The sequence below is a fragment of the Palaemon carinicauda genome, chromosome 30 (assembly GCF_036898095.1).
Source record: "Palaemon carinicauda isolate YSFRI2023 chromosome 30, ASM3689809v2, whole genome shotgun sequence".
In the NCBI taxonomy this organism is placed as follows: Eukaryota; Metazoa; Arthropoda; class Malacostraca; order Decapoda; family Palaemonidae; genus Palaemon; species Palaemon carinicauda.
Genome location: NC_090754.1, coordinates 24,406,660 through 24,434,109, shown reverse-complemented (window position 1 = coordinate 24,434,109; position 27,450 = coordinate 24,406,660). Strand labels below are relative to the sequence as shown.

General features: G+C 37.5%; 1 protein-coding gene across 1 annotated transcript in view; it reads left to right on the top strand.

The window, feature by feature from the left end:
- Positions 1–27,153, top strand: part of Mondo (MLX interacting protein mondo) — a 384,044-nt gene extending 356,891 nt beyond the window's left edge. Inside the window, exons 12-15 of the mRNA XM_068353498.1 lie at positions 2,323–2,473; positions 2,690–2,817; positions 3,519–3,772; positions 21,848–27,153. Of these exons, the coding sequence (XP_068209599.1) occupies positions 2,323–2,473; positions 2,690–2,817; positions 3,519–3,772; positions 21,848–21,975 (661 nt within the window). The 3' untranslated portion in view covers positions 21,976–27,153. The remainder of the gene's footprint in view (positions 1–2,322; positions 2,474–2,689; positions 2,818–3,518; positions 3,773–21,847) is intronic.
- Positions 27,154–27,450: the final 297 nt, after the last annotated feature.

The following is a 27,450-nucleotide window of genomic DNA, read 5'->3' as shown; positions in this document are numbered from 1 at the left end:
TTTTTGTTATATAGTTTCCAGAAGTAAGAAGAATAGTGGCTTCAGAAAAGATGAAAATACAGTACAGTACTTTACTTTAAAAGAGAATTGGTTATTTCTTGAGCAAATTGTTTTAAAATTTTTGAGCTGTTGGTAGGTAGCTTATTTATTACCATGTAAGATGTAACCCTCAGTTATATGAATTGTTCTTGAAAAATACTCAAGGAATATATCTCATCTAACACAATACATTCAGATCTCCTTATTCATGGGTGATTTGTTGGAGCCACTCCTTTTGTTAAAGAATTCTGTGGATAATAGAAGACATAACCTCTAAGTATGTTTATTTCACCACTTATAAATATTCAATTAAGAACTTATTGTACTTTAAATGTATAATTCACTACAATAGTGATTGCACTGTGCTGCAATAATAATAGTACACCACAATTAGTTCATTATTCATCTTGCATAAGATTTGTTATAATTCTAGCCATCCTTTACATTCAGATCTTCCCGGACAGTTCCATCCTGTTCGTAATACTAGGTATGCAGTTAATTCTAATAGTCAGGCATTCTCCATCATGAGGCTCAATACTACACAGTACTCTAGAAGTTTTATTCCAGCTGTGACCAAGTTGTGGGATGATCTTCCTAATCGGGTAGTTAAATCAGTAGTACTTCAAAAGTTCAAACTCATAGCAAATGTTTTTATGTTGAACAGGCTTACATGAGTAATTTTATAGTTTATATATCAAATATGTTTTAATGTTGTTAATGTTTTTTAAAATAATTTATATTTATTTTTCATTTCTACTTTTATCGTTTATTTATTTCCTTATCTCCTTTCTTCACTGGGATATTTTTCCTTGTTGGAGCCCTTGGGGTTGTAGCATCTTGCTTTTTCAATTATGGTTATGGCTTGGCTGGTAATAATAATAATAATAATAATAATAATAATAATAATAATAATATCTCTTTTGATACTGTTTTTAAAATATTTTATTGTTAATTTTTCCTCATACTGTTTATTTATTTCCTTTCCTCACTCATCTGTTTTTCCCTGTTGGAGCCCTTGGGCTTATAGCATTTTGCTTTTCCAACTAGGGTTGTAGCTTAGCTAATAATAATAATATTGGAAATATTGATATCGCCACCTCTCTCTCTGACACACACATATAGATAGATAGATAGATAGATACCTTTTAATTTGCTAAGACTCTTCAGTATAAAAAATACAAGTACTGTATATTGGTGTAGTATTAGCATGATACTGTCCAGTATAAAAATAGTGAAACAGTAATTTGAAAAGATACACAGTAACTTTATCACCAACACCTGTAAACTATTCAGATCTGCACAGGTTATTGTAATCTATGCTATATAAAGCTATTACGTATAAAAATTATTAAAAGAGTCTAAAAGTACATACAGTATAAGTATGTAAACAAAAAAGTAATCCTCATATTTTTAGTACTTCATTAATGTAGCTGTATTTGGAGTATTTAGAATAGAAAATCTCACATCTGAGGTATACAGATTATTTTTTCCTGGTTCTACAGTATAATTGCACTCAGATTTCCTGTGGTACATAATTTTGTATAGACATCAAATGTAAATTTAATGGTTGAAGTACAGTACTGTCATGTTTGGAACAATAGAAGAACATCTATGCATTGGAGCAATTTTTAGACAATAGGAAACCAGCACTAAAACTAACATGTGTTGCTAAAATATATCTTTCTGCATCTCCATTTTTGTAACAAGGAAAACTGGTTCAAGGATTATGAAGCTTTTAATGGCTACAATTCATAAATATATTAAAAAAATTTCCATTTATGCAACCTTACCGTCAGAGTACTAGCATATGAAACAGTTTAATCCATTTCACTAAGGTCTTCAGATTTAGAAAACAAAATACACCATTGAGAAGGAAACAGGAAAACAAATCTTTTTCTTGAAAAAAAAAAACTTATCTAAAATACATGTAAAAGAGTAGGATAAGATAATTCAAAGACACATGGTAACAAATTCTGAAGGAGAGAGAGTTCATATATTCATTATGTCAGCTTATTAAGGTGAGAATAAGTTACTGGTAATTGGCAAAATATCCCACAAAGATAGAAGTAGAGGAGGATTTCTTGTTTTGAGTTAAATCAATTAGTTAACATACTTGATTGGCACACATCTGCACATTCAGTACAGTGCATTCATATTCATGATTCTGAGGTAAGGAATAATGTAAATAAGTTATAGTTAAAAAAAAAAAAAAACATTGTTATTGTAAGTAGGTTTTCTACATTATTAACTATTTTCACACTTTTTCTTTTTTGTATCTTGAAGACCTAAGAATGATACAGAAAGAGTACAATACATGGAGCATCGGAGAGTTTGTCACATTAATGCAGAGCAGAAACGCCGCTCAAATCTTAAAAGCAACTTTGACATAATGCATCAACTAATTCCATCCATTAGTCAAAGCCCAAATGCTAAGGTAAGTTTATTTTCTCCTTATGCTAGATTTTTTGCTTGAAGTTATTTGGTAGTACAAAAATTGTTTCCAGTGACACCTTTTCAATGATATCTTGCAAGAAAAATCAGTAAAAGCATGAGTTTAAAAGTATAAATACCAACTTTGTACTGTTTGAAATTACGAGTGATGTATGCATTACTGTATTTATGAAAATGCTCACAAGTGGTTGTTCTTCAGATTAGTAAAGCTGCATTGCTTCAGAAGGGAGCAGAGTATATCCAACAACTCAAAACGGAAAGGCAGCAGTTTTCTGAAGAAGCAGAAAACCTCCGTGCTCAAATTGAGAATTTGAGTTTGGAAATAAGGTAAATAAATGCCTTGATTGGAAATGAAATGAATATCCCCACTAAAATTATATTGTTGCTTATAAGAATATGTGGAAGGTCCTTATATGTTGAAGCTTTCAGCTTCCTCTCCAAACTCAATCGTATTATTCTCTTTATATCATCTTCAATTAGTCAAAACCCAAAGCTATTAGGTTTCATATTCATTATTATAAGGTGATAAAGGTTATTTTAACAACTAAGCTTTACATTGCTCACACTTCAAGCAACCATTTTTTATTGAAAGAGTAGTGGTGCATAGGTGTGTGCATGTTACTCTAGACTACTAATGGTGGACTGCTGTTTGATGCACTGTCTCAGATAATTTAGTCAGCTATATAGATAGATACCTGTAGGGGAAAATTGTGACTCAAAATTATTATTATGGTGGACAAATGTTATTAATGCTCTTATATTAATTCAAAGATAATATTCTTTAAAATTTAGGATTTCATATTCAACTTGTATTGATTTAGATTAAATATGTGTATTTTCTGAACATTATTACAGTACTGTTTTAATTTATCACATTCACAGCACTAATCTTCTCTCTCAATCATTGTCAATTTTTCATCATGTTTGAATGTTCTTTTTGGGTCAGTTCTGGGTTTTGTCTGTGATTGATAAAGGATATATATATTCCTGTTAAAACTGTTCTTTCAATATAGCCTTCCTTTTTACAGCAATGCTCAGGCACAACTGCCTGCTACTGGAGCACCTATGACTCATGCCAGTCATAATAAGTTGAAGGAAATGTTTAACAATTATGTCAAGGAACGTACATTAGCTAACTGGAAGTTTTGGATATTTTCCTTAATTACGGAGCCACTTTTGGAGTCTTACAATAACAGTGTTGGCACAAGTTCCTTGGAGGACCTCTGCCGTTCTTCATTGGCATGGCTGGATCAACAGTGCTCCCTTAATGTTCTAAGACCATGTAAGTTGAGGTATGACTTTCAGTAATAGATAATAATCTAATTTTTAAAGAATTTATTATTCCAACCAAACTTCCCTAGAATTCATTTGCTACAGTTCTCTGAAGTGTGACCTTTTATTGTTTTTTTTTTAGCTATCAGACATGCCTTTAGTCTTCAAAGATGTGTGTGTTAAATGCCCATCATTCATATGTACAGTGTTCAGTATGATCCACAATCCCCTTGTCTCCCATTTAGGGAGAAAATGTGTGGATAATGGGAGGTGTGGTAGTCTCTCTGTGTTATGGCTCTACATTTTAGTTACTGTATCAACTCGAGTAGATGCAAGATACAAATAAATAAGCATGGGAAGAAGATTGCTTCTAGTTGTCCTAGTTTTTGCTTTCAAAGAGTATTCTATGTTAATTTATGTTCTTTCAAAACTTTCCCCTGTTTTTTTTTTAGTTGCCTTTGCCTCCCCCTCCCATAGAGGTAGGCCATTAACTATGATTTTTTTTCCACTAATAATTCTAAACAGAATTTAAAATGAGAAAAAAATATGATTGATGATCAAGTGAGTAAGAAATAATGTCTAAATTTTTAAATTATTTGAATACAATACTCATATGCCCCCTTTGAATCTGTACTGGAGATAGCTTTTGATTAGGCTAATTTCTAATTAGTGAAACAATCCCCTTTTGGATAACAGCCAAGACAAGCATCTGTTCTCATGCTCCTATTGACGCAAAGGGCCTCTGTTAGATTTCGCTAGTTGTCTGTATCTTGAGCTTTTAAATCATTACTTCTCCACTTATCATCTCCTACTTTACGCTTCATAGTCCTCAGCCATATAGGTCTGGGTCTTCCAACTCTTCTAGCACCTATGGAGCCCAGTTGAAAGTTTGGTGAACTAATCTGTCTTGGGGAGTGCAAAGAGCATGCCCAAACCATCTCCATATACTCCTCACCATGATCTCATTCACATATGGCATTTGAGTAATCTCTATAATAGTTTCATTTCTAATCCTATCCTGCCATTCAACTCCCAATATTCTTCTGAGGTCTTTGTTCTCAAATTTACAAAATCTTTTGGATATTGTTCCATTGCCATACCACGATTCATGTCCATACTGTAATACTGACCTCACTGAACTGATTTATAGCCTGGTTTTTATGTAATTTCAGGCGATTTGATTTCTAAATTTTACTTAACCTAGCCATTGTCTTATTTGCTTTTTCCAATCTTTCATTAGCCATTGTCTTATTTGCTTTTTCCAATCTTTCATTAAACTTCAATTCTAAAGACCCTGTATTTGAGATCATAGTTCCTAAATATTTAAAGTATTCTACCTCATAAATCCTTTCTCCCTTCAGTATTTCATCTTCCAATGTATATTGTTTTTATCATCTCTGTCTTTCCTCTATTTATCCTGAGCTCAACCTCGTGTGATATTTCATGCATTCTGGTAAGCAAGCATTACAAATCCTGTGGTGTTCTGCTAATAAGAACATTGTCATCAGCATACCCTAGATCAGCTAAGTTCTTATTACCCGTCCTTCTCCACCATACCCAACTGTTTTATGTATTACAAAAATCATGAGGAGGATAAACAACATAGGTAACAACACATTCCATTGGAGTACTCTGCTGTCCATTGGAAATTAATTTGAAAGGACTCCAGAAACATTAACTTTGCACTTTCTATGCGCATGAACAGACAATCAAATTTACATATTTAAGAGGAACTCCATAATAACACAGAACTCTCCACAAAATTGGCCGATGCACACTATCACAGACTTTTTCAGTCCACAAATGCCATCAAAAGTGGATTTTTATATTCAACACACTGCTATACGACATGTTTTAAAATGAAAATTTGGTCAGAACAACTTCTACTTTTTCTAAATACTGCATGTTCATCTCAGCTTTTATCAATCATTTTCTCTAGTTTCTTTAGGATAGGCATTATATTTTCGTGACAACTGACGGAAGTGTGATGTCTCAATAATCATTGCAATGTCAGATCTTTTTTGCCATTTCCACAAATGCTCCTATCTCTCATTCATCAGGTTTTGCCTCTTCATGCCACATTCTACAAAATAATCTTGTAAGTATTCTTGGCGTCACTTCATTTTCAGCCAATATCATCTCGGTGGTTATTACATCATATCCAGGGGCTTTCCATTTCCTGAGATTTTTAATGATCAAACACACTGAATTCATCCATGGGCACATCAAGGTCTTTCTCAGCTTCAGGTATATCAATCAAATTATTCCCTTCATATATCTTCTATTCATATCAGTATAGATTGTGGTTATTTTTACCTGGGTGAACGGAAGAGGATAGTATCTCTTTGGGAGATGATTATGCCTCCTCTTTTAATTAAGAATTTGGTTATGTGATAAAGTATTCTTATCCTTACACGGTATTGGGTGATGTTCTTTCATACCAGACTAAACAAACTACTGTACTTAAAAAAATGTACTTCTCAAGCCTACTGTAGCAAAGGCTTCCTTGCAGGTGATTTCAGGCTTTAGCCCTACAGCTCAAGTGAATGGAGTTGAACAAACGATTTTAACTGCTATGTCATGCGTATTATTCTTACTTGATGTTGCACCACATCAGACTAGCCAAGGTACTTGAAAGGGTGCACCTTTCAAGCCTATTGTAGCAAAGGTTTGCTCACAGTGATCTCAGGCCATATGGCCCAAGAGAATTACTTGAACAGACTAAACAACAATGTCTTGCATTTCTTGCAGACTCAAACCTATGGTTACCAGACTTCTTTCAGAATAAGGACATTCAAGCTACGTATCAAGGAAATGCCATCACTCTCAGTTAGCCCTCCTGTAGAGAAAGATTGGATCTGGTATCTGATTCTCTATATTGTATATTTCTTGTATTAAATTTTGGGAAAATACCCTTAGTACTCCTTGAACTTTCTGAGTCTGAGTCAGATGAGCGCCATTCATCCATGGCCTCTCAAGTAAATAATCTGCAAGAGATTTTTAATCAAGTTATTTATGGTAAAGATAAAAATGAAGATATAGCTATGTGGTAAAAACCACTTTAATTGAATTCTAACAAGCTTCTATAAAGTTGAATTCCCTTTTTTAATATAAATCATGTAAGGGCCGATGATCAGTTTGCAACTGAATCTGTTGACCTAATAAAAAGAGCCAATACCTCTGCAGAACCCAAAGATTAGCCAATACCTCTTGATTGAAGGTACTGTAATCATTCTTTATGCATTTCCATGCCCTAGAAGCAAAACAAACAGGTCGTTCTCTATCCTCATCATTTTGTGAAATCACACAACCAAGAGACAATAGCATCTGTTGTCACCAAAAACGAATGATCAGATCAAGGATATGGGAGTATCTCATCGCTAGTTAAAGTAGCATCCAAATTTATTAATTTTAGCTTCTTTAGAGCATCTAATTGTCTTGCTATTTGTCTGAAGTAAATAATAAATTTATGGTTATATGCGAGTCCAAGAAACTTATACTTCTTTAGAATTATTCACCTTGGGGAACTCTTGAATAGCTTCTACTTTACAGGGATAAGGTCAAATACTTTCTGGGATTATTATGGGAACCAAAACTTTAACCTGCTTATGGAAAAACTGACATTTCTCAAGGTTAATTTTCATACCATTATGGCGCAGTCAGTACTTTGAAGATTTTATAAATATTTTGGTTATATTCTTTCACCATCTTTCTGATTATTATAATGTCATTTAGATGAACAAGAACAATATGATCAATTAAGGGATGCAACACTGCCATCATTACTCTCTAAAGGTGACTGGGAAAATTTTTGATACCAAAGCAAAAGGAAGAAAATTAAAGAAATAAATGATTATTAGCTAGAATTGCTATTTTGCTTTTATTGTTTTCTTGGATAGGTATTTGATAGAACCCAGATTCTTAGTCAATATTTGTAAAATATTTACTATCCTGAACATTTATTTGCAACTTTCCATTCAAGGGCAGTGGAAACACATTATCCTTTGGGATTGTGTTAAATATCCCATAATCAACACAATCTTATCAAGCCATCCTTTTACTTCACTTCTACCATTAGAGAAGTTAAGGGGGGGGGGGTTGGGAGATTTGCTCTCCTCAGTACTGTAATCCCTTGTTTACTTAATTTACCAATTTCTCTTTTTACTCCTCTGAAATTAGCGAGTACCATGTAAGGCCTTGACCTAATAGCCTTTGTCTGCCCATTTTCAAATCTTAAGGAGATTGATCAATCCTCCCCAGTGGCTTGTCTCCAAATGCAATTACATTGGAATAACTATTAACAATGTTACTAATTACATAATGATATTCTGGCAGCCATTGTGCTCTCAAGCTTGCACATGAAGTTGTGTGTGTTTGTGTGAGCTGGAGTCACAACTCTTGTGATTCTGTCATTGGTAACTTTGCCCACTTCCAATTCACATACTTCTCCCTTTACTTCTGACAAGCTTTCTAACACTTTGTGAGCTAATTTTTCATGTGGTCTAACAACGACCTTTCTTCCCTCTGGGAGAGGCCGAGACTGGGATACTGTTATACTGATTAACACCTGGGTGGCCCACAATTTCCCCCTTTTCTGGTACTGCAGACCACCCTCTCACTTGTTTCTATCCACTTTTTAAGCACTTAATTTTTTGTGACCTATCAGCAGAAACTATTTTCCGACCATCACTTTTACATAGTTTGTTTTCCACAGATGGGTATTTGGTTGGACATAAAGTCTAGTCCAAAACTACAATCGATACCAAGTTATACCTAAGTTAGGCAATGTAAAGAAATTGTTTGTAAATGTTAAAGAACCCACCTGAAAGTTAAATGTCTGTCTGTGTATCACCTGTAAATGCTGGAACCTGTATCAATCAAGGCTCTGATCGACTTGCATGGCCGATTAATAAGAATTGCCAGCATTTCGACCCGATATGTCAGACCACAGTCGTATCCCACTGTTGTCTCCCTTAGTGCCAAGGGGGACGAGGTCAGGAGTACCAAGGGAGGTGCCTCTACCAACAGGCCAGTTGACCCTGGCTCCGCCATTGGGCCTGGACTCCTTGCTGATTCGTTGACTGCTGTTGCTGCCAAGGGGGGGAGCATTGGCCTTCCTTGCATTACCCTTTCTCTGATCTGATACTGTGCAGGGAATTGTATACCACAAGCTGCCAGCTTTCGTAATTTTTTGTCGGGCAATCTCAAGATAGGTGGCTGTAAGCTTGACGGGCATAACAGCGGGGAGATTCCTGGGTGGAGCACTCCACTTGTTGGTTCCCCTCTCCCCTACAATGCCAACATCCGGTGAAATTCCTCCTCACTTGCTGATTCCGTTCTTCTCCTCCCTATATTGGGGGGGTTGCTGCCCACGCTTATCCTTGAACTCTTGAGTCGCAAAATTATCTATCTTGGTAAATCCACACTGCAAAACTTTAAACTGACTCACCCCCTCAAATTTTTGGTTGATTAATTTTCTTTCTTATCACCCTTTCTTGCATCAGGCGAGAAGTATTTCTCCATTAGCTATTGCTGAATTTCACTATTAACTTTCAAGACCATGTGATGGCCAACCTGTCACTTCCAGTGCAAGAGCATCCACCAAAAGTCAAATAACTTGTATGACTTTTTCTTTTTCTGACTGCCCATATATTCCCACCTCAAAGTCTTGCAAAAAATTGTTCGATTGAAACCCTTCACTAGGGCGTAGTTTGTTGAAAGTCCTAAACTCTTGCTTGAAGTTTCGGTAACTTTTGAACTATATTTTGAGTTGGCCCACTTCTCTGTGCATGTATGTTTACAATTGTGTGGTTTGAACTTTATTCGCATGTGTCAGTAATGCTGTGGGTGTTTGCATTTCTTGTTCTCATTTGTATAACAATCTAGAGTATTTATTAATTCTGTTAAAGTTTTTACCCTATCTTTTAACATATTCTACCACTCCTTCATTTTCCGAAGTAGCAACTACTACTGTAAACCTCATTGGCATCAACATTTTACTTTTATTTCATTGGCTAAGTGTAACCTCTTTCACAGGACTACTCAACCACACACATACACTTAACATAAATGACACATTGGAACTATCTTTATTGTATACGTTAGATTGTTACACTTGCATAGCGAGGACATCCCCGGGTGGGTTCCTATTAATTAACCGATGGGCCCAGCTATACTGCCATCGTCATAAAGCAAGGAAAGCCTTCTGCCTTCCTAAATATACTGACACTACTAAATTAGTGGAAATCTTCACCATGGAAAAGATTCACATTTACTTATTCATGAAAGTTATAATACTATTAGAAAGGTTAATATGCACTCATTTTACAAAATTGAAAGTTCATGTAGTACATCTTTTTCTCTGTCTAGGGGCTTAGATCATGTGTATAAAGAACATGTATGTCACTTTGTAAGGCAAAAACAATAACTTAGTAGGACGTGTTATTACTGTGCACTCGCCTGAATTAGGGCAATCAGCTGACTGAAAACATGAGAAATAGAATTTGAAATTGTTGGTTGGCAAAATATGATTACTAATGGATAGAATGTAGCAAAAAAAAAAAAAAAAAAAAACGGATTTTATCTATTTTTGGGTGAGAAAGCCATGTCGTCCTGATGGAAGGTTCCTATAGGTAGCTTTCTAAGGGATATTTGGGTTCAGTGATATTCCAAGAGAATTAACCTTTAGGTCTCCAGAATTCTAACTCCTGGCGCGAATATCCTTAAAATTTCTCTTAAGGATATCGCATAATATCAGGGGACGTATATCTTGATACAACACATAGCAATCTTCACCCCAAATAGCGTTTTCGTTTCGAGGGGGAAGAGTGGCAAAAATAGAAGGGGAGCTGTTATCAAGGTTACCCTTCTTCCCGTACTACTATTGAGTATCTAGATGGCGCTGTATCCAAGATGGCGCTTATTCCTTGTAGCATTGAGCTTGGTGCTACAGATATAGTAATTTTGGGAGGGATCCTGCCAAGGCCTTTTCCATAGAAAAGGAGGGCAGGTCCATCTCCATCAGGAGACATGGCTATCTCACCCAAAAATAGATTTTTCGCATCGCTCAAAATCCGTTTTTTGGGCTCAAACCATGTTGTCCTTATGGAAGTTTACCAGAGTATTACTAGAAAGTACTGTATCTGTGGATTTTCATAGGTGCCTTAACCTTGGGACAATTTTTCTAGGGTCATCCGGACCATTGAGACAAATGACGTTACCGTTATCAGTCATTACCACTAATCATGGACAATGTTAGTGCTTCCTCCCCCCTGCAGGGAAGAGTCATACTAGACAGTAGAAAAGGGGTCTCAAGGTTTGCATATACAGTAGGGTCCCGAATTATGCGAGAATTTGGTCGATTAATGACCTCGTGTAAATGGAAAATCGCGAATTTCGAAACACACAACTAACAGAAATAATTCCATTGCGGCCATGGCAACCAGCAATTTGCCTATTCAAATGTGTTTACTACCCATTTCCAATACTTTCTTTGTACTATACTGTATTTCTTTATAATATCAAATTGTTCTTGTAAATAAATAAAACATTTAATATACTTCAAAGTTCTAATAACTTGAAAAATGGTTAAAATTACAACCAGGATAGGTGTAAACACCATATATTTCCTGTTATAACACAACCCAAAATACAGACAAATTTTAATGTTTGTCATATCTATTGTATAATACAACTGGTGAATAGCAAAACCATCACTCTATAGACTAGCTTGTTGTATGATTGAAAATCCAGAATTATCAAAATAAAGGCGATTTTATATCATGCGTTTCCTAAACACGCTAAAAAGCACAATAGAAAACGACAACCAATGTTTTGTTTACGTTTATCTCTGATCACAACGAAGAAACAGACGCATTTATACATCTGTGTTTTTGAATTGACAGCAATTTTACCAAGTATAGATTATATGTTGAATTTGTTATTACCAATGTTCTAATTATTTTTTATTAGAACTTTCAAATAAATGAAATGAATGCCATTTATGAAATGTTTTTCTTTATGATGCCGCCTGAAACGGAAAACTTCCATTTGTTTACGCTCCATCTTCGATCATAATAAACAAACGAATGCATTAAACACACATGATCTAAGTCATAACTAATGATATTACAAACCTTTAGTAAACATTATGTTATTACAAATATTTTACTTACCGTATCCATATAAATTCCTAAATTCGTAGCAAAGCTGGAAATTTTTTTTTCCTTATGCGTTTAATCCACAATAGCAAACTGCCGCTAATGACAGAGTGATAACTTACGATAATTCTAAACTGTTACGAAAGATAATTGTCCTTTCCATATCCAAAATACTTTTCCTAACTTCAGTTATAAGTCAACTTGTACCCACCTCAATTATGGATCCATATGCAAAAAAGGTAAAAGAAGAAAGTATTAGGCCTATTTTTAAAGTCACCGAACAATTAGGTTACCGCTATAACGTGAGAGAGAGAGAGAGAGAGAGAGAGAGAGAGAGAGAGAGAGAGAGAGAGAGAGAGAGAGAGAGAGAGAGAGAGAGAGAGAGAGAGAGAGAGAGAGAGATGGTTTTAAAGTACTAAACAATAAATATGATAGGTTATAACACATTGGTGTTTATGTAATATTAACTGTATAGATGGTTTGAATAAGTTAAGAAATGGTGTAAACAATTCTTTGTTAGTGTTTATGTAATATTAACTGTATAGATGGTTTGAATAAGTTAAGAAATGGTGTAAACAATTCTTTGTTATTGTATTCGCGCGGAAGCTAGACATCAGCTGATGTGATCACAGCCAAAAGTAAAACAAAAATAAGTTAGCAATACTCGATTTTTAAAACACACCCGAAATTTAACAACATAAGTACATGTTTTATTATAGCGCAATTGACATTTAAAGAGTAAAAATTTTCTGGAATAGAATGGTGTTTCCTAAAAAATAGTGGTTTGCGAACGCAATCGGTTACCGTATTTTAAGCTATGATTGAAATGGATGTATACACGGTATAATTTTTTCGTTTTGTATTTAATTGACACTTCAAGAAAACCGATTTTGGTTTCTTCATCTATTTGTAAGTATTGTATAACGAGAGAGAGAGAGAGAGAGAGAGAGAGAGAGAGAGAGAGAGAGAGAGAGAATCAGCTGTTGTAATTGAATGTCGTGTTTTTGTTTCGTGTACCCCCTGAAGCGAGGAATTGATCGCCACAACTAACAATATTCATATTAATTTCAGTCTTAAACTCAAGTTGCCATATGTGAACTATGGTTTTATTTCTTACGGAGAGGGAGAGGGAGAGAGAGAGAGAGAGAGAGAGAGAGAGAGAGATTTCTGCCATCAAATCTCTCTCTCTCTCTCTCTCTTAGATTTTATTTTACCGTCTACTCTACAAAACCAATGTTTGCAAATCAAATGTATACTGTTTAAAATATGACAAAATATTGACGACTCGTTACCGAAGTTTAGGCTATTCACTGCCGATAAACGAACCCAGTCTACTCGTGAAAACCTTGAACGCCCAGAGGGAAAAATAAGGCTTTTAAATATACTGTACTAAACAAAAATAATGCTTTAATATACCATCATTAACACTACCATTACAATTATCGTAAGGTTGGAGAAAGATAAAGATTGCCGAGAACGTAACCACATTTCTGTTTACATTTTGTCAGCTGGACTCGCACAGTTAACAGTTGATTTCATTGTTGATGTGGAATTTTATCCTTAAATAGGCTATTCATTATGAAATTATGTTAATATTGTTTTGTAACATTTATTATAAATCACCGTATTTAGGGCTACCAATATACTTAAAAAGACAATAGATTTGATACATTTTGTAGTGCTTGACTCGCGAACTTTGAACAGCCTCGCGGATACAGAAAATTTATTTTTGAAAAATAGCGATCACGGAAAAGGGGAATCGTGTAATTCGAACACGCTTAATTCGGGACCCTACTGTATTGTATGAACAAACATAAGTATCCACTAGATATACAAAAGGTCTCACGGTTTGTATATGTTGTCGGAACAACTAAGTGTCAACTATATCCATTGTTTGTAAGCATACAATAATATGAGGTTTACTTAAATAAATAGGTAAGAGAACTCTGGCATATTTAATGTGCTAATTGCAGGGCAAAATAAGACACAATTACACTCTAATAGAAATTTACAGTATTTCGAATAAATTACCAAATGGAATAACAAGTGTAACGAGTGTAACGTGTTAAGGGAATTATACGTACAACGTATACAGAAAATATTTTTCTCCCTCAAAGGGAAGAAATGATGAGTGCCACTCTAAAATTTGAAAATTTTTGATAAATTTTCCTAATATAATTTCTGTGAATGTTGTATACTATGTACACACAGCACAAGTGTTATCTGTATAATTCCACACCTGAGATTTTGAACAGTCTTAGTGTCACCATGGTGACACTCACTTAAAAAGTATCGCAGCACTAGACGACAGGTTTTACTACACTACCTGCTGCCACCACGTAATGCTTCAGTTCGTGGACTTGCTTTGCGTAGTGTTTGTAGAACCCTCTGGATGACTTCCATCCAGTATATGAGCGAAGACGCTCAAAGTCCATATACTGTACTGAAAAAAGTTGTGATGAAGCAATTTTTCTCGGATCATGACCTGCGGGTGTACTGTCAGGATCTGCTTTGCGAATGAAGTAGGTGAGCTTCGCCCTCAGTTGTTTTAGGGATAAGTTTGATCCTGAAGTTTTCCTTCGAAGAGCTGTTCTCCCCTGAAGTCTGAAGTTATATGAAGATAGACCTTTAGAGACACTACTGGACACAAGAGAAACATCTTCCTTCAGAGGGTAGATTCTCCAGGGACCCCATCTCTTAGTGGGTAGCTCGTTCTTGGCGAGAAAGGCTGGATCAGGAAAGAGATTCAGTTCTCCCACTTCTGTGAACTGAATGTGGCCTTCATTTCTTGATAGAGCTACTATTTCACTAACTCTAGTCCCTGAGGCTATAGCGAACAGGAAAATAACCTTTTGGGTTAGATCCTTGAGAGAACAATCTTCATTGTTCACAGATGAAGCATAATGTAGGACCTTGTCCAAAGACCATGAAATGGGCTTCGGAGGAGCTGCAGGCCTAAAGTCTAGTGCATGCCTTTGGGATCTTGTTAAAGATTTCGTTCGTCAGGTCCACTTGAAAGGCGTATAGAAGAGGTCTAGTCAGGGCTGACTTGCATGTAGTTATCGTGTTGGCTGCCAGACCTTGTTTATGAAGGTAAATAAAGAAGGACAGACAGAAGTCTATTGAAATTTCTTTCGGTCCTTTTGCTTTAACAAAAGCAACCCACTTTTTCCAAGACGATTTATATTGTCTTCTAGTCGACTTAGACTTGTTTCTTCTAAAAGTCTATACTGCCTTTTGAGATCCCAAATCTTTTCTTAACCGCTAGGGTGAGAAAATCATGAAATAAAGGTTTTGGGTTCTCTGTGATGAAGCAAAGACAGTCGACTTCTGAACCCGTTGAGATAGTGCTGGGTTCGGTACAAGGACCAGCCTCAGCCTCAGCCTCAGTTCCATCACTAGAGGGAACCAGTTGCTCTTGGGCCATTAGAGCTGCCGTTCCCTGGAAGGATCTCTGCTTGTTGAGGACTTTCAGCAGGAGATTGGATGGAAGGAACAGGAAATTCCGGGTCCATTCGTTCCAAACTAGGGACATGGCGTCCGTTATCTCCTCTAGAGGGTCCTTGTATGGGGCTACACATCGCGGTAGTTTCTTGATTTCGTTCATCGCGAAGAGGGCGATCTGCAGTTCTAGGACTTGTTCCAAGATGGAAAAGAATGAGTCTGCATCTGGGGACCATTCTAACTCAATCGGCTTGAGCCTGAATAGAGCATCCGCTGTCACATTGCAGAACCTTTGTAAGTGAACTGCTGATAGGTGCCATCTCTCTAGACAAAGGATGGCTAATATCACATGGATGATATGGGACGATCTCGAGCCTTGTCGGTTCAGACATCTCGCTATCACTTCGCTGTCCAAGATTAGCCTGATGTGGACTGATCTGTGAGGGGAGAGTTTTCCCAACGTCAAGAGGACTGCCATGGCTTCCAAAATGTTGATGAGAAAGGCCTTGAACAGAGATGACCAAGTCCCTTGGACTTTCCTTTGATGGGAATGAACTCCCCATTCTTCCGTCGAGGCATCCATGTGGATGGTCATTGACGGCAGAGGTGGTTGCAAGGGTACAGTCCTCATTAGGCTCTTGGCCTTCGACCATGGGTTGAGAAGCGATCGTAGTAAGGCTGGTATCAGTCTTTTTAGATCTCTTCGAGCGTTTGATGCGTATCTTCTCCAGATTCCTGACGTATCTTTCAGCTGTGCTCTTAGCATTGGGTCTGTTACTGCTGCAAACTGGAGAGAGCCCAGTACTCTTTCCTATTGGCGTCTTGAAATCCTGTCGGATTACAGTAGTCTCTTGACAGACCCTGCAATCTCCCTCCTCTTCCCTGAGGGAATGGAGAGACAATGTGACCTCAGGTTCCAATGGTTTTCCAACCATTGAAACCCTTGAGCTGGAGAGAGTCTAGACTTCTTGAAGTTGATTTTGCATCCCAGATGTTCCAGGAACTGGATCACTTCTTTGGATGCTTGCAGACAAGCCGTTTCGGATGCTGCCCGCACCAGCCAGTCGTCCAAGTACGCTGCTACCTGAACACCTTCTAGGCGTAGTTGTAGCACAATTGCGTCTGCAAGTTTCATGAAGATACTTGGGACTATGTTCAGTCCGAAGGGTATGGCTCTTAGAACATACTTCATCTTCTGTAACTTGAATCCTAGGTCAGTCGCCCCGACTGACTAGAAGGTGCCAATAGGCATCTGTCAGGTCTATCGAGACTGTGAACGCCCCTTTTTGTAACAGGGTCCTTATGTGTTGAAGGATTAACATCCTGAACTTGCTGTTTTTTATGAACTTGTTGAGTGGCGACAAGTTCAGAATGACTCTTGAGTTTTTCTGAGTCCTTCTTGGGAACACAAAACAGCCTTCCCTGGAATTTGATGGACTTTCCTTTCCTTATAACCTGTATGCTCAAGAGCTATAGGGTATATTCTTCTAATGCGGGGTTGGAGTGTTGGAAGAATTGAGGAAATGATGGTGGAGACTTGTTCCGTTTCCATCCTAGTCCAATCTTGATTAGGCCGTGGGCCCAAGGATCAAAGGTCCAACGATCTTGAAATTGTTGGAGCCCCCCTCCTACCTGAAGCGTCTCATTGCTTCGATTGATCGTAGGGGTTACCTCCTCGACCGCATCCTCCCTTACCTCTTGAGAGATGTCTAGAGGAGCCCCGTCTGAATTCTTTACCTTTCAACCGAGAGGTAGTGGTCTGCCTCTCAAACCCGGGGTTGAATGCTGGTGACTGGGCAACCAGCTGTTGAGGCACCACTAGGAAGGTGGTCTGTGTTTGGGCCACCACTTGGGGCACCGTGGTCATAGTAACTGTGGGATGTTGTTGAGCAGGCCGAGGGAAAAGTCTTGACTTCTTCTTCTTCCTTTCAGGTTGGGGACCCGCATCCGGGGAAGACTTTCTTCTGGAGAAGGTTCCTATTCTCCGTGATGGCTTTCTCGATTACCTCTTTGACTACTTCGTTCGGGAAGAGGTCTTTACCTCAGATGTTAGAAGATATCAGCTTCCTGGGTTCATGTTTCACTGTTGCAGCAGCGAACACAAACTCTCTACAGGCTCTCCTAGCCTCATGAAAGCATACAGGTCCTTTACTAGGGTGGCCATATTCATTATGATAAGGACCATGATCATGTCTGGGGTACTTCGTTGGCCTGCACACATCTCTATGCAGTTTTGTAGGGATAAAGAGGCCGAAAGTCTCTCCTTCGTGCCTTATCGTGGTCGAAAACCATGACCTCCTTCGATTCCGTCTCCTCTTTTGGCATTGGTTCATGCTTCAGTCGAATGAAGCAATCAAGGAAAGCGTTAAAGCTTGGCCGCAACTGGATGTCGTTTAAGGGGACAGCTCCCATCTTCTCTGAGATGTAGAGTTTGCCGTTCGAAATCGGCATAAACTCTGCATACCTCCAGGGATTGGTTTTGGAGCAGGTCGGGAGGTCTTGACCTCTGTGTCTTGTATAACCCTCGGGAGGCTATAAGTGGAGCTCTCTCTCGAATTTCGCTTCCCTTGCGAATGTTTTCCGTTAAATCCGTAAGATGGGCCAGTGCCTGGCTCATGTTGTCCAATGGAGGGGTAGAAGGTGAAGACGTCGAGGGTAACGGCTCCGGTGCCGGCAAAGAACTCCGACTCGACATCATCATCTACTTCCAGAGGTAGAGTAGACTCCTCCTCGGGATGATCCTTTAATAGATCCTTTTCAGTGTCCCTAGAACCTTCCGACATCCTTACCTACTGGTGGATGTCCATACTTTGCAACGCCTGCCTGACATCCGTCTCGATGGCAATCTGAACGCAGGGAGGTCCGAGTCGTGCTTGGGGCACAACCATTTCACTACCCACTTTCGGGAACAACAAACTAAGCATCCTATCGTTAGATAGGTATGGTCCCGGAGAGTTCTTCTGGAACCCTCTTACCCACTTGCGCAGCTTTTCACGTGCCGCATCCCTCGACTCCGTTGACTTGGGGTTGTCGAAACCTTCGGTCACCAAGGTCTAGCAGATATTGCAGAATTGGGGGTCCCAATATTGCAGGGATTCGGTAATGATGGTGCAGGGGGCAGGAGACCTGCACGCTTTGTGACCGTAGAAGTTCCTACTCCTATGGTTGCAGAAGATCGCATCGCATTTCATCTGGGGTTCCTCCTGTAAAGAAAGGAAAATAAAATGAGTATGCGATTGTTTATCTCACATGATAAACATATGCAAATATTCATATTTTAATCATTATAGCTTAGGATAGTAAGATAGAAAGAAATAGGGAAAGACACTTACTTGTGTATCCCTCTCAGCCAATTGCTGTGACCTCCCCCAATATTAAAGATATAGAGTTTTCTTTATCAGGGCAACTCAAAAGAGAAGGGCTCTAACCTCTAGGGATAGAAAAAGTGTACATTGCAACTGACCTTTCTAATTATTTAATATTGTGGGGTAAGTATAAACTGATTTCCAATCAGAGTATTGAAGGAATTCTATTCTTTCAGTATAGGATTGGTCTCGGCAAAAGACTGTACAAGGATACACAAGTTATGTTGGAAATTAACTACTTTAGTTTTCTGTTTACAGTATATACTATACTGCAAATATACTGGCTAATGTATAATCATATACTGTAGTTCAGCCGGCGTGTTGCCAGCATGGCTAGCACCTGGCGGCACAGTCCGGCCGGCATGTTGCCGACTGGACTAGAAATTAGAAAACACACATACTTGTGTATCCCTCTCAGTCAATTGCTGTGACCTCCCCTTCCAATATTAAGACTATAGTTTCCTGACCAAGGAAAACTCAAAAGAGAAGGGTTCTAACCTCAAGGGATAGAAAAGTGTACAACCACTGACCCTTCTAAACTATTTAATATTGTACGGTAAGTTATTAACTGATTTCTAATCAGAGTATTGAAGGAATTCTATTCTTTCAATATAGGATTGGTCTCAGCAAAAGACTGTGCAATGATACACAAAAATATGTTGGAAAATAACTACGGTATAATATAATACAATAGTTTTCTATCAGCAGTAAATACTATACTGCAAATATACCGGCTACTGTATAATCATATACTGTAGTTCAAGCTGGCATGTTGCTCATATACTGTAGTTCAGCTGGCATGTTGCTGGCAGGGCTAGTACCTGGCCGCACCGACCCAGCCGACATGCTGCCGGCTGGGTTAGTACCTGGCGGCACTAGCTGACAGAGAGAGAAAAAGCATGGAGTGAAGGGCTGCCTTATTAAAATGTATGTTTACAATAAATAAGGGTGTAAGTTTATAACCTTACTGCCTTCCTCCAGAAAAAGGGTTCAAATGGAAGGGGAGAATAAATCATTCAGGCTTCCATCCAGTCGCAAGATCCGTTGCCGGCATTGCCGGTTTCAGGAATGTAGATGGCAGTCCAAGGGAGGACTGAAGAACCTTCAGCAGCAGAAGGGTCTCCCACCGGCAGCCGTCATAGCCGGCACAACCTTACCGGAGCCTTGTGTCCATAAGGGAAAGACTGAGTAACTAAACAGCTGGTTATGGAGGAGCCCAGCCGGCCCCGCAACCCACCCGGAAAGCGGTAAGATTGCAGGACAACGGCCCCAGGATTGTGATGGCTAAGTCATCGCTAAAGGACAGAGAGGGGAAGGGAAAAGGGTCCTGTATCAAGTGTAGAAGAAGGCGGCAGGATTGCCGCCATTTCCACACAAGAGTGAAACAATGTTTCAGTATCGGCGCCATCCTAGGCGGCAGAAGAATAACTATTCTTCATCCTAGGGTCTGCCGAATCTATCAAGTGTAGAAGAAGGCGGCAGGATTGCCGCCGCCTCCACACAAGAGAGAAACGATGTTTCAGTATCGACGACATCCTAGGCGGCAGAAGAATACTATTCTTCAGCCTAAGGTTTGCCGACACAGGACTAGTCTTCTAGACTGCAGGGGAGAAGGTGGCAGCATCATACTACCACTTCAGGTGCGGCCTAGGGAGGCTTAGCCTCCTATGCCGGCAGCTGTAAGCCGGCAGGGGAGTGACTACTCACCCTGCTGCTCTGCCGCCGGCAGAAAGACTGAATACTCTGAGGTTCTGTCGAAAACCAAAGTTGGGATCTCACCGGCAAAGGTGGTAGACAGGAAACCCTAGCCTAGTCAAGCCGGAGTGAACTACTCTATAGCAAGACCAGATAGGGTTGCCGCCTGCGGCGGCACTCAGAGGGAAGGAGGGATTACCCTTAAATCCCCACAGGAGACAAGTATCGAGTTATATAATTCTAGATGTACTATCTCCCGTTGAATCAATAAAATGATACACGAGGGTAAACGGGGATAATGTCTGAAAGTATACTACAGCGCCTAGGCTAGGTAGCCTAGCGCGAGACAAGATCTCGGTTACCTAAATCGCCGAAACTCTAACGTATACGATCGACAAAAGGAAGAGGAAATTATGCAAAAAATATATATCTTTACTAGTATAATTGTGCCTAAATAGCTTTCATATTTTATTAATGTTATTACAATTGGGAAAGTCAGTCTGCTAACTAAATAACACATGCATAACGAACGACAGCGCCCATGGCGCCTCCGGTGACAGGCCTAGCTCCTTAACACAATAAATTACTCTAATTTCACTGTGAAGCAGGAGCTAAAAATTATACACTGTAAGAATAAATACTCAATTTTCCAGTGGCAAAAGAAGATGGAGATTGCATATTAAATCCTCTCAAAAGCCATAAAAACATTAGATCAACAGGAAACACCACCGTGCTAAATCGCTACAAAAATAGGAATGAGCGCCATCTAGATACTCAATAGTAGTACGGGAGGAAAGGTAACCTTGATAACGGCTCCCCTTCTATTTTTGCCACACTTCCCCGTCGAAACAAAAACGCTATTCGGGGTGAAGATCGCTAAGTGTCGTATCAAGATTTATGTCCCCTGATATTATGCAATATCCTTAAGCGAAATTTTTAGGATATTCGTGTCAGGAGTTAGAATTCTGGAGACCTAAAGGTTAATTCTCTGGGAATATCACTGTAGCCAAATATCCCTTAGAAAGCTACCTATAGGAACCTTCCATCAGGACGACAGGGCTTGAGCCCAAAAATTCAGTTACTATCAAAATAGATGAATTCTTGTTACATTCTTAGCCAAGTTAACTTATGATATTAGGATCAGCTGAAGGAATACAATGAAGGGTTGTGTTAGAGGTTAGCAGGTGGAATGTGAGATGTCTAACCCTAATGATGTTGGACTTGTGAACTTTCCAGCTTCCGAGCTCATCCAGTTTGCATGGTAGGGATATGCTGTACTGCACTGTAGTTATTTTTTCTATAAAACTAGGAATACTGGGATAATTGTACTGTATATGAATATCGGGTAAATATGTGATTGTTGTGGTCGTGATGAAACCAATATATTTTTCTTGCATTCTAATGAACTTAATTCCTTTTCAGTGGTTTCCAATTCAATGCGCAAGTTGAGCACAACAACAAATGTTTTAGCTGATCCTGATAAACTTCCCGAAGAAATATATCGACGAGTTACGAAGCAAGAAGGAGAGAAATTTTGTAGCCACCGGTGATCTTTGGCCAAAGTTTTCTTAATTACTAATCATGATCCAAGTTAGGAAAACTATATCTGGCCTCACTAGTCTTTTCAGTAAGAAGTATCATGTAAAAATGTAGTCTTTTATCTTGTTTGTTTTGTGTAAAGAGGCCTGGAGTTACAGTATGTGTATGCTGTTGAATCACTCTAATTTTAAAAAAAATGAGTAAAGGATCTTGAGATGGTTTTTTTAATCTATGTTTTTAATAGGGAACTTTTTTCAGAGTAGGAGCTCTGCATCCATACCAAATGGAAGCACTTGACATTTGAGATGTATGATTGTTTAATTTTGCACTCTTTTAAAACAGCTTTAAATTAAATTGAATTTATTTTGTATTGTTAAACTGCTGTGGCTGTGATTAACTATATCATCTGTTTGTTTTGAGCCACCATTGTCTCATTACAGGTAAATACAGCGATACCTCAGAGATCGAACATAATTTGTTCTGAAATTGTGTTCAAACAATAGTCAAATATCCCCATAAAATTTAATTGAAATAGCATTACGGTAATTGGTTCCCCCACCCAAGATGTTCTGTGACAGGCCATTTTTTACTCAAGTTTATATAAAAACACAGTACAGTACATAAGAGCATACAAAAAATAATAAGTTAAAATTCATAGAATAAAAATATAATACGTGTACATTGAACTTCACTTTACCTGAAGTTAAGAGAGAGGATGGCCTGAGCTGAAACTGATGAGGTGGTGGTATTAGTACCTATTGGAAGGAGAATCTCCAAACATAAACATGTTAAGAAACTACCATTGTTCCATTCTAGGGTTCTTTCAATTTTTTTCCTCTATTTTTCTGCCTCCCTCATAAGCAAAGACAGGAAAGCCTACCTATAAAAAAGCCCTGTGCGCCTGAGCAGCGCCATCTCTTACCGACGCGCCCTACTAATTAGGAAAAAGAACTATTTTCAGATTATTTTTAGTAAGGCAGATTTGCATCGACTCGCAGGGGTGCCCTTTTAGCTCGGAGAAGTTCCCTGATCACTGATTGGTCGAAAGTATTTTTGTCAGAATACTTCCGACCAATCAGCGATCAGGAAACTTTTCCGCGCTAAAAGGGCACCCCTGCGAGTCGGTGCAAATCTGCCTCACTAAAAAAAATTGACTATAGAGGGTTTGGTATTTCGGAAGGTTCCTATGTTACTATAAAAGTTATCCTGTAATTTGTTTATTATTATTCATCTAGTGATTTTCCATATATCAAATAATATTGATCATTAGACTACCTGTATTCTTTTTCATACTTATATAGCTTGTTCATTTCCAAAATACAAGTCAAGGTTAAGCTGTGTATTTCATGTATATATAATATACATATAACTTACAGAATATGTGAAACACATTCGAAATAAGAACTCTGCCTAAGACTAAACTAGGAGAGAAGATTAGTGGTGGATGGTCTAATATTGTCTTGGACTTTTTAAGTTACATTATTCTAATACCATATATTATAAGAGATATGGCCAGAAAAGATGCTCTAATTTTTCTGCATTTAATGTGAGTTTTGTTTTCAGAGGTACAATATTGCGCTTACATTAGGATAATAAGGGCCTATCCAAGGGCCTTAGCCTCTATTAGGACCTTTCAATAATCTCGGACTTTGATCAAGTACAAATGTTCTGTAAGTTATAATCATGTATACATTCAATACACAACCTTCCCTTAACTTTACATTGATAAAGGCAAGGAAAAGTGCATCATTAAATGATAGTTTATGCTTGAAGGACAATATATTCGACATATGCTTCTTGTTTTACATATGGTGACGGCATTGTTTTGAAGACATGAGCTAGCGTTACCAGAATGTTATATCCCAAATTCCCTTGAGAAGGATGGAAATAGAACATAATTATGAGGTTAAAGGAAAACAGAAAAACTGTGAGTATGCTCCTTTTCAATGCTAAATTTTGTTTTATATATAGTGTAGCATATATTTGTATTGTGCCTGAGAAAGACAGCCATCATAGTTTAGGAAGAATGTTAGTGGAATTTTTCCATCTGGCAACACTGACTTGAGTAAGCAAGTAGCAGACGACAAGCGCAGCACCATCTGTTGCGGACGCGGCCAAATGCTCACAGAAAATCAAGTGACGTTCCTGTCTTCCCTGTACTGTCTTTGCTCACAAGAGGTTTCTTAAGTGACTTTATATTTAATCACATGCTCTGCAGGTTATTGCCTTATCTGGATGATATTTATATATACAAAAAAAACCTACCCCAATTTGACCTTTTAGGCCCTTGGATCACTTTCCCCTCCTCTTAAGACATATCTTCTTTTGCCATCTGTTGCTAAGCCTCTTGAAGGTATTGAGTTCCTTTGCTGTCAGTGCTGTGTCATGGTTCTCCACCAACTCATCGTCATCATCAACTTCGAAACCCATGGACTTGCCTAGGAAACAGTGGTCTAAACTACAAACACAGTCTTAAGTTGAGGCTAAGGTTCAAAGTCCTCTCTGCTACACAGTTTGGCAACTTCTTTCATGCAGATTTCGTTGTTCGAGTAAATGCTTCCATCTAAGATTTATTATCAGAACTTAGAGCATGAAAAATTTTAAAGTAGTTCTTGCAAACCATGTGAATAATACCTGTTAACCAAAGGTCACCTCAAAAAACTTTGAAAAAGGGCTTCAGCATTCAGTTTCTTACAAATTAAAAATTACCTATTGGTCCATGAGCCGGATGAGAGGAGTTGTAGTAGGATGGGGGGGGGGACTAACTTGGGGACTTCAAAAAGTTAAAGAAAACTCTCCTGACAACTCAATCTCCATTTCCGGAGGGTGAGTAGTTGCATTGTCCATGATGATAGGGCCTAAGTAGAAAATGTTTCTCTTGGTGGTATTTTTTTCACACGAGGCTCTCTCTATCTATCTGATGTATGAAGATAACCAGGCTTTATTGTTGGAGCTCCACATAATCATTAACTTGATTTCTACCATACTATAATTTTCTTGAAAATCCTGCACTATTTTTTATTGAAAACCCTGTTTTTTTTGTTTTTATAATAGTAAACAAGTTTGGACTTAATCTCTAGTTCCACACTTGCATTTCCACGCTGCAACTGTCCTAGCCTGTCTTGTACAGGCTTGTTACCAGGCAGCGCCTTTATTCCTGGGTGATGAAGATCCTCCTTGGGGCTTAAAGCCATTTGTGTTGACCCTGTTTTGCAGGTCTGAACTAGGTGAGAGAGCTATGTGTAAACAGGGTCGATTACCTTTTTCTTGGCTGTGTTGGTCAAGGTGGCTTAGCATTTTTACTCTTCCTGGTCCTTTCAAGTTTAATTTCCAAATTTTTGTTCTTTCTCTAGGTCAAAATTATACATGAAAATTTTGTTCGAGCACAAAATTTTTCATGTTCTGGGGCGTTCAATCTCTGAGGTATCACTGTACAGTGATAGTTTTACCATTTTATTTCTACTATACCTTCCAGGTATGTACTTGAGGTTTATGATACAATTTAGAGGAAGTATTAGTTTAATGAGTGGTGTGGTCAATGTTAACGTCTTTAATATTTTATATACAGTAAATATTCATCATCACAGATTCATATCTAAGTGAAGATATTCCAAATTTGACAACAATGTAAAAGGTAGAAATTGTGTCTTACACCATCTCCATTTTTCTGTACTTCATATTTTTATACTTTAGTTTAGCTTTGTCCAAGTGCCATTCAATTATTTTTAAGAAAGGTTTAAAAACAGTCTTGGAAAAGAGACATGAATTTGGAATAAATTATTATTTCTTTATTTGTGTTAATTATTGCTTAATTCTGTTGTATTATTATACTTAATAATTGATAGTTCAGTACAGTATATGAGTTTTTTGTATATGAAGCTATACTGTATTATATTTTGGGGAAACAAAGTTTTCAGTGTAGATTATTGTGTCATGTTGACACAGTGTAATTGCTCAGCTTGTACATAAAATTTTGAATATATTAACTACCCCCCCCCCCACCAAAGCACTGTGGAAGACATTTTTCAAAGTGGCCAAAAAAAAATAAAAATAAGACTAAAATCAATATCTTTAAAAAGAAAGCCTCATTTAACATTTCTCATTGATTGATTTGTCTTCCAGGCACATTTCTCATAAATTATTTGTAAAATTTTCTGGGTACTTCCAAAGAGATATATAAAACACATGATTTCCAAATTCTGTGCAACATACAGTACTTTAACCAAAAACATTTAACAATCATATTTGCATACTGAACCTATGTAGCCTGATTGAAAAATAGTATTCTCACCTACTACTGACACGAGCAGTTCTCAACTTTTACACTACCAACTTATGCCATGTCTGTGACAGAAAAAGGTTCAATATACAATTTATACAGAAATGTAAAAATGTAATACTGCACCTAATTCTTGGAGGTTTTAAGAGAAAAGCTACATGTTCAATAAAAAATAAGGCTGATTTCTTAGAAAGCTAGTAGGTTCTGATCTCACCATTATCCATGGTGTTGATTATATCTAAGTTTGAGGAAGAAGTTTGTATGTATAGCCATTATATGGTTTTAAAATATACCTATGGTGTAGTTATTCTGTATTTTGAAATACTGGCAAAGGTATTAGTATGTTACATCCAGTATTTTGTATATTAATTAATTACATGTAATTTTTTATGCATAAACAGTATACTAAATGAAGCAATTCTGGCAGATATTGCATTCTTTCTAGTACAAATTCCATGCCACCTGTCAAGATTTTGCTTTGCAATCATTTTTCATTTGAATAATGTACATAGTTATATTGTTATAAGAGGAATTTAGTGCCAAGGACAGCAGGGACTGAGAACAGCCCTTAAAATACCAAAATAGATTTGAATTTTGTGCAATTTATATATGTAACTTGACATTTATGTGGGCTAATTGATTCTCAGCTCCTTTTTATTTTGCATTTTTCCTTTTGTTATTATGAAAAGGGTTTGTGTTTTTAAGGTTGTACATTTTTTCTTATCAATGCAGATTGTATTTATTAATTTAAGATTTTACTTAAGGCAGTCATGTCTTGTATTTCTCACATGTAGTACGGTAGCATGATGTGTATTTAATGGCAGTGAATGAATGGAATTTGTAAACATGTTTGGATATAGAGTTTTATTGAAGTACTGAATTTTGAGTTTCATTAAAGTACTGAATTTTATGATGTTTTTATTTTATACACTTCATTCAAATATGTACTATAACCAGTGAAATTCAAAGAGAAAATTTTGTGCAAATTATGGAAATCTCTGAATTCTACAAACTGGTTACAATTAATACATGGAAATTTTAAACAGCAAATTAGAAGTCAACTTTCACTCAGAATTTATACCTCATCTGTCATTAACCCATGTAAAGGTTGAAAGAAGAATAGAGACACTTAAAAGTAAAAAAAAATATGTTGGAATATAGTAATTATTTTGACTAGTGCTCAACCTTTGAGTACTAGGCATTCATC